Source organism: Fulmarus glacialis, unplaced genomic scaffold, assembly GCF_000690835.1.
Source record: "Fulmarus glacialis isolate BGI_N327 unplaced genomic scaffold, ASM69083v1 scaffold17237, whole genome shotgun sequence".
Taxonomy (NCBI): domain Eukaryota; kingdom Metazoa; phylum Chordata; class Aves; order Procellariiformes; family Procellariidae; genus Fulmarus; species Fulmarus glacialis.
Window position 1 is genome coordinate 7,925 of NW_009223968.1, and position 8,661 is coordinate 16,585.

Below are 8,661 nucleotides of genomic sequence, written 5' to 3' on the forward strand. Positions count from 1 at the left end.
CAGCCAACACTGTTCCCATACAACACAGTACATAAGGAGAATTGCTTGCTGCTCCCTTGGAGCTGTTTTGGCAATTCTTTACTGCCTGAGCAGTACCAGGTGGCTGGAAAGTCCAGAAGACTTCTGACCAATAATACATGCATCCGCAGCATTATTAGCTTCATAACCCCCTCCAAAAGGGTGTATTCTGAAAAGGAGACATCTTAGAACAGATGCATAATCAAATCCAGCCAGTTCTGAGCTTGCTACAGATGTGCTTGTTTCATTCACCTAAAGTATCTGGTTTGCTCTTATTTCTCCTGTATCATATGCAGAAATAATCAGGGGTGGTTCTGCTGACATCGATATGATCACACTAGAGTTAAGCAAGTGTTGAATTAGGTCCCTGAACACCAAAATCTGAAAATTCAATAACCTACTAAGTACCTGGCATTTGAAAATTTGGTCTGAATTTGAAAAGTAGATCTGAAATTTCTATCTTCCCACAATTAGTGATTTGAGATCCTGCCCACTCTATGAAGTGCATCATTTGTAAGAAATGTTTTCAGCTCTATCAAGAGTATATGTAGACACGTCTAGGATGGAGTCTCCAAGTGCATGACTGCTTTCAGTATTAAATTAGTATGGTGAGGAAACCCAGAAGAGTAATACTACTATATTGGATTCATTTTATAAACAAATAACCTTTATACTCGAAAATCAGATTCTGTAGATTTAGCAGTTGGAAAGGCAGTGTTTGACTTCACTGATGAGTAATTCCATTTTTCCAACAATATCAAGATTGTTATGCAACAAGAAACTCAAAATTACTAGTACCTCTAGCATAAAATTTCCTTTGCTCCTGAATTTTGTAGACATCCCAAGCCAAATTTATCACTGTAAGTGGAATGAAAGACTTCAGTTTCCTGTAGTTGTGCAATTGCTTTTGTCATAATACTAGACTTACTAGAGTTTCTGATTTTAATTGACCTTAAAATTTTTCTTTGCAAATAATTGATTAAGCCATTTATAAATCTGCTTTTGAACTCATAATCATTTATCATAGAAATAAAGTAATGTGGGACACAGATGACATCTATCAATTGAGATATTGAGAACTGACCCTTTTTCAGGAATAGCCTGTAATCTGCAATATCCTATGTATATTAGCTAAGTATCATAGCAATTGAAAAATGTGCCTCATCTGTTTTCTCTTACGGTGGCATAGCGGGGCACAGTTGGATTCCTGAATTATAGTTCTTAAATTTTAGTTCAAAGCCAATGGTCTCTTTTCTTTGACTTAAGTGTGTTAGTTGAGGCCCTTCCTGATTTCCATATTTGCTTAACAGAGTACTCTTTTTGCCAAGTTGGAAAAAATAAATAGCTTACTATTTTCTTTCTCTTTTCAGAGCAAGATGGGATATTTAGCTCTGCTGCTATGCACTGTTCACGCACTGGTGTTTGCTTGGAATAAGTGGGTTGATGTTAACCAATTTATCTGGTATACACCACCTTCATTTATGGTAGCAGTTTTTCTTCCTATTGTAGTTCTGCTTTGTAAGTGCATACTGCTCCTTCCATGTTTTAGAAAGAGGATAAAAAAGATCAGATGTGGTTGGGAAGCTAACACACAAACCAACCAAACCAGCATGACTTCCAGACTGTAAATCAAATGTGGACATTTCCTGTCTATGTATGTAAATATGCTCAAGGCCATGAAATGTTCACTCGCGAAATGTTCATATTTTCCATAGATGTTTCTTTTTCATTTTTCATTTCAACTTCAGGACTATGGGATACTTGATGCAATTTGGACCTTTGCTAAAACAGAAGGTGGAAACATTCATTTTACACTTTAATCTATTCAGTGTTCTGGTATTTGATCATTTCTTTCTTCTGACTTACTGCTTTTAAAATCCAAGGGCTTCATTGCCTCAGCTGTAATTCTTTCATAGGCAAAAGCAATCATAAATCATGATTCCAGATTCCAGGTTCCAGATGACCACAGAAAGTGAATAAATTATTATAGCACAGAACCCAGGAATGCTTTCTGCTTCCCACAGCCATGTTTGTTCCTTCATTAAATCTCAGTATTATAATGGTACAACAACTAGAGTATTTATCATCCCATTCCCCTTTATCGCCTGCATCCTATGTTTCCCTCTGCAGAATGGGGACCTTGGCATATGAGCTAGACAGAAACTGTGTTTTCCCACCAGGTCTTGAACTTAGACAATTGGGCAAGCAGAATTGCAGGGAACTTTACAAGGTAAATCTCTCCTGAGGCTTGGGCACAGTCTAAAAAAAGAGTTTTTAGACTCAGATCTCCATCTTATACAGGACTAGGTGTGTCTCTGTTTACTTGAAACGATAAAACATTTCCCATTTTTTATTCCATGAACACATTCTTTTGTTTCTGATGCTGGAAATTTTCCATGCTTTTGACCTAAGCGTGCAGCCCTTGACACGTGCTAAACTTTATTCACACAAATTATTCCAGTGGGATAACTCACGTCAGGTAAATGTGTTTTACTGTTTACTCTAGGGCCAGCACAATTGTGTGACTGGAAGAAAAACATTAAAAATAGACATTTGAATCTTGACATTGATTTGGCGAGATTTTCATGTAAAATGACTTCTGAATGCATTTGCTTTTACAACAATTTTCGTATAAGCTAATTAAACCTGACTTTTCTTATGTTGCATAGGTCTGGCTGAATGTTTTAAATGAATAATTCATTTGTTAGTATCTATTTTTAAATATGTTATGCAGTAGTTAATATTTTCACCCAGCATCAGGAACATTTCTGCCAGTCTCCCTGCATGAGTTGACTAGGACATGGACTGATGATGCCACCTATTGCTGGGATCATCTGAACAAGAATTGTAATTGGTAATGGCTCTGGTATTAAAACAAACAAGAAAACAATGTATGCGTAAAAAAATATGTAACACATGGTGCTAATGATTCTGCAACTAATGATTCTGTTGTGCATTTGTGGACTTGGTACACTAAGCATAAATAACAGACAAATTAAATAGCTACAGAGATACTACATTTTGTATTTTCCTGGTCATAACTCCATTCAATTATTGCAGCTTAAAAGTTGGCCTTGTTATTTGCACTTAATGTAGTACTGTGAAAATAACTGGGGACATGGTGGCCTGTATAATATGGATTGAAGAGAAATGAGTGGCATTTTGTATCAAATCAGTAATGCATGACAGAGGCAAACACTCTCTAAAACACAGGAAACTAGTCTGCAATGTGAATCTAAGAAATTTCTAACAGAACAGGAAAAGTGTGTTTGTCAATGCATTAACATTTACATTTCTATAAATGAAATAAATAAAATCTTTTAGAAGTCATATTAGGGATAAAGAATAATGTTTGCCAAAGGCTTGTTCAGAATATTACCTGCGCTTTGTTGTCAGAACTCATAAAAAAAATTAATAAAATCATTTTTCTAATGGAACCAGTTGAGGCAAGTGCAATGATAAAGAAATCCCTTTGTCTTCTGTATTGTCCGCTAGCTACTCATAACGTGTGCTCAAACTTACTACTTAGGACAAAGCTGACACTGTAAGTGCTCCACGCAACCCCCGTATGCATCCATTGAAAAGAATGACATTTGGTTTTATCAAAATATGCACTAAATTGTGCTTTCCAGAATCAGCCCTGCTGCTCCCTTACTTAGAAAGTCTGGAGAATTTAATTGAATCTCCAACTTTGTTAAATTTTGGTCAAATAGTTGGACTAATTGTTTACAGCTGGTCATAGAAGCCAACCCGTTGACACACAGAAATATAAACAGCTTCAGGGGTAACAAAGCATGCGGCACAGAGAGCAGAACCTGACCCTTGATAACTGAAAACTGAAAAGAGGTGAATGAAGACACTCTTTGGAAGAAGCCATTCAAAACTATTCGTATGGCATGTATAAAACAAAATCAAGGCAAATTAATATGTGTATGCATTTGGAGAGCAAAATAGTTCAGGGGAATGATAACGGGCTTCAAGGCTTTTCATCTTACTATCACCATTACCAACTGTAATCTTTTGCACAAAGGCTCCATTATGGATCACCTAGATCAGTGAGCATTGAGTAGAGGAGTGTAGACAATATGGTTATGAAATTAATAGAAGCTGGACATTAAGGTTCTGTGCCTTCAGGGTCTGCATCTTACTGCACAACAGTAGGATTTAGGCCACTAAGTCACTTTTGAAAACGGGACTTTAATTCCAAAGTTGGTTTGGCCCTTCTGAAATTTTTGTCCCAGTTCTTAAAATCTTCTCTCTCTGAATCTGTAAGATATTGTCCAATTTGGAGACTAACAAACAGATCCTTATTGCAAAAATCACTACAGGTACCACTGCTAGAAAACAGACCAAGAACTCCATGGGCATGTAAATATATTACCTATATTCAACACTTCGTAAAAAGTGTTTGACCTGTCTGTTCTAACACATCTTTATCCAGGCAGCAGAAAGGAACTGTTGTCTGTACCACTGTATTTAGTGCATAAAATCAGAACAAGGCACATCACAAGCACAGAACTCCTTTCAGAAAGTACTAAAGAAAATGTATGTACATGTATATCTTTATTTATCTTCTATTTGTGGTGCAGCAGTGATAAATTTAGGTTCATCCCACTTCAGGTGGTTTACAAATCATGTCCTAAGGAAGCACGTTATTGTAATACCCTGCTCTATGCACTTGTTACACAAGGTAGTGCAAACTAGCATAACTTCATTAATTTCAATCTGTTAATATGGCTTGAAATCCTAACACAAATTACAAATAAAAACAAATTTCAAGATCATCACATACTATCCAAACTCATCGTTCAGCTCATCGCTCAGGTAGGGACATTGTCGCGGATCCTGATTTAGAATCCTGCCGACTACACAAATTTGTCGCAGATGAGTGGAATGCACCTCACTCAAAAGAGAGAAGTGGCAATATGTTTTATTGAGGTAAAATAATAATTTGACAGAGTTCAATAAATTTGACAATTTAACGAAGTTTGACAGTGGCTTACAAAGGTTCAGGAAGTTTGATGGCAAGGTTCACCTTATTAATTACTGCATAGAAGACACATACAAAGGAAAATTGAGTTAGCGAAACTTACAAAGTTTAAAAAGCTGTTAGTCACTTACTGAGGATCTGTTGCGGCGAGGAATCTCTCAGCATCGAGCAATAAGGGATCTTTCGACGTCAAGGAGTAAGGGATCTCTCCGCCTCGGGCAAGGAAGGATCTCTGAGTCTCAGGTGAGGAATCTCAAACCTTGAGAGGCGTCCCTGCTCAAGGGGAGAATCACCTGGCAGCAGTCCAGCTGCAGTTCAGGGGGAGCTCAAATCGGGCTCGTCCAAAGATCTGCCATTGGTAAAAGGACTCTCTGCCTCGAGGAGCAATCTTAAGAGGTGTCCCAGCTCCAGGGGAGATCACCGCCGTGCAGCCACGCTGCCTAGCAGGGAGAGCTCAAAGCAGGCTTACTTAGGCTGTCATATTTATGGGATGAAGTGGTTGGCTTGTAGTCAAATCACACGCAATGGAAAAGTAGGCATGAGATTCCTTGTACCCACAACTACTTTTTTTTTTTGATAAATGAGTTTTGGAAAAGCCACCTTTAATTTATCTATTAATCGCATGATCGGTGTTCTAAACTCATATGTATTGATGTTTAGTGTGTCACTCTGTTCCTTTGTGGGTTTTCGGTGAACAGGTTGAAACCAGAGGAGTTCTTGGCCCAGCTACAGCTCAGGCCTTTACCTCCTTTGGAGCCTGCACCAAACTACCGCTAGTTTGGTGAAGGGGTCGAGCACATCCATCACAGACATAAAGCACACTTCAGATTTTTCTCTAGCATTGCTGAGGGGCAAAACCAGGAGTGTCTTCTACCAGCTGAAATTTGCATATTAGCTACCAAAGCTACTCCTAAAATCACACATGACATCCAAACGCTCAAGCAGGTTTTTTCCTACCGATTCTCTCAAGTAGGAGCCAGGTTTTCTGTGTCACAGCTAGCCGTTTCTCTAGAAAGCACCATTGAACGCTTAGAGCCAGAATTTGAGACCTTGTGTCAAGTCTCTTCCCTGCTTTGTAACTACTTCACCTCTAAGTAACTCACTTCCCAATCTGCAGAACTGGAGCAGTAACACTTTCTGTAACTTTGCAACAGGATGTTCAAGCTTTTCAGGCGTTCAGTGAGGGAGGAGGGTCATGTAAGGGCTGTAAAGGGCTACAGAAGAAAATGCTATTGACAGTATTTTATTCCTCCCTTTGTCATAGGTATGATTTAGTTCAACACTGATTAAAATAAGTGCATATGTACCTTTTAATTTATGTTTATACACCTATTTCAAAATTCAGTGTATTAATATGCCTGTATACTACTATAATACATAAAATCAATGTATGTGCAAATTTTAGACACTTCTTTGTATAACACTGATTACTTTTATAAAACTGTGCATCATTAAATGCTTCAACGTATGCTGTATCTGCAATTGTGTCATGTACATCCAGGGTATAAGGGTAAAAAGGCACAGCAGACTCTAGAAGAGCTGCTGCCATGAACAATAAAAATGGCTTCAGTCAAGGGGAACCATTCTCCCCATGCTGGTGCAGAGCCTGGGGCTTCCAGAGGAGAGAAGACAAAGATGTGAAAAACAAAATGGACACTTTCATAGGGGGATGTAATGAAAGCACATTTTTCCTGACAGATCTTAAACAACAGACTGCATATTCTAGCATTCAGAGGAGATTTTGTGAGAAGCTGAGCTAGTTGTTGAGTGCTTTGGAGGGATACCTATGATCCCTGAAAACACTGATCAAAGATGAGGAAAAGCTCAAGAATGGTGAGGGCATTGAGGAGAGGAAAGGAATACAGGCATATTTTTGGGTAAGAATCCATCACTCTAGTTTAAGTGGTTTTGCAATGCCTCTACAAAGGCTGCAAAGTACTTCCTTCAGTTGTTATATGTCCCTGGTGTATTTAAGTCAGAGACACAGAATTGAAACTCTGGAGAGATACTGATAAATTGTTGAAGGGACTTGAGGAATTTTATGCCAAGTTTACCTGGGGTAGCCAAGACCCCAGAATACTATTCCCAAGAAGTGGTACCAACAATCAGTGCCCAGGAAGCTAGAGCCAGGGCTGTGCTGGCTATGATTTAATGTAAATTCCTGTTGACAGCAGCATTTACTGTAAGCAGTCCCTCCCTTTGGCCACTCTTCTCTCTCCTCTTAGTTCTGCAAGTGTTCAAAGCTGTGAAGTTAATCCAGGGAGTGGATCCAGTTGAAAAGTAATGCAGGGAAAAGAATGATTCAGCCAGATCCATACTGGTCTGATTCACCTGACAGCCATGCACATATGCCAGCAGGAAGGACAGGATGGTGTAAAGGGGCAGCTTAACTTAAACCGGCTTAAACTGCATGGTTGCAAGTGCTCCTAAAATTCAAAACTTAAGTTATTTCATCCTGTTTCAGTAGCAAGAATGTTTCATTGCTTCACTTATTTGTCATGTCCTTAGTTTTCCATGAATCAGTAAGCAAAAATGTGTTCTAGAAATTTTCACCAAAAAACATACAAAACTGACAGACCTCTACGTGACTGTGGACTGCGTGGCTTCATTTGTAGAGATGATGATCTTGTGTCTTCCCTTCTTTTCTGCTACATCCATATTTCTAGTACTGTCTCTTGATAATATGAAATGTTATGTTAACTATTTTTGAGATTCGGACTAATTTCTTTTAAGCTGATTTTCTTAAAATGTCATTAAAAGAATCATTTAAAAGAACAAAACAAAACAAAAAGACAGAGTTTTGAAAACATGCTGAATCCACCCCTGGAGAATGTAGTCTGCTGTAGTCACTGTAAGTGCCTGGCAATGGCTGCTCATTGCCACTGATTTTTTTCAGCAGTGCCAGGATTTCTTGATCCCATCACCATGCTCTGTTGCTGATGTCAAAATAATTTCTTTTGGTGTGACCTTGGACTCCTCAAAAAAATCTCATTGAATTCAGTTGCATTAGGGTTCAACTTTTGCATCATTGTTTGAACTTTTCTGTAGATTGAATGTAACATTTGAATGGGTGTGGTGACACTAATTTATTAAGTATGCATAATAAGTTTTCAGAGATTTTCAAATGAAAAATATATCAAACCAGTCAGTGAACCAAACTCTATGAACTTATAAAAAGGAAGACCACAGCTGCTTCCAATAAAGATGATGCAACAGAAGATACAGTTGTTTTGTCTTTTTTTGTTTGTTTCTTTTTATGTATCTTTCATCTTTGTAGCACAAAAGTATATTACTGAGATAAGTCTGCTATGTCCTTGACTTGGTTAAAGATGTGTAGTCCCTGTGGGACTGGTAGAATACTACCACTGCTACTGATGGAAATATTTGGTCCTTAAATTTCATCTTTTGGGCTCACTATTAAAAAAGAAGTGAGGCAAGTCTGGCATTTTTTGAACTGCACAGTCAGTCTTGTAGTTTGCAGTCATGTGCAGTCTTACACTATATTTTGGATGTACTCTACTGAAAAAGAATTTTCCTTGAGAATGTCTCCATTACTTGAAATGCTGAGAAGTATCTTACTGCTGGACTTGAGGAATGGCCACATAACCCATCTCCAATTTTTTCTCTGCCTTTTTTTCTAGTCCTGTGACTCA

At 38.2% G+C, this 8,661-nt stretch overlaps 1 protein-coding gene across 1 annotated transcript in view; it reads left to right on the top strand.

Moving 5' to 3' along the window:
• STEAP1 (six transmembrane epithelial antigen of the prostate 1) overlaps nucleotides 1-2,005 on the top strand; it is a 6,832-nt gene extending 4,827 nt beyond the window's left edge. Inside the window, exon 4 of the mRNA XM_009582010.1 lies at nucleotides 1,389-2,005. Coding sequence (XP_009580305.1) covers nucleotides 1,389-1,646 — 258 coding nt within the window. The 3' untranslated portion in view covers nucleotides 1,647-2,005. The remainder of the gene's footprint in view (nucleotides 1-1,388) is intronic.
• The last annotated feature ends 6,656 nt before the right edge of the window (nucleotides 2,006-8,661 follow it).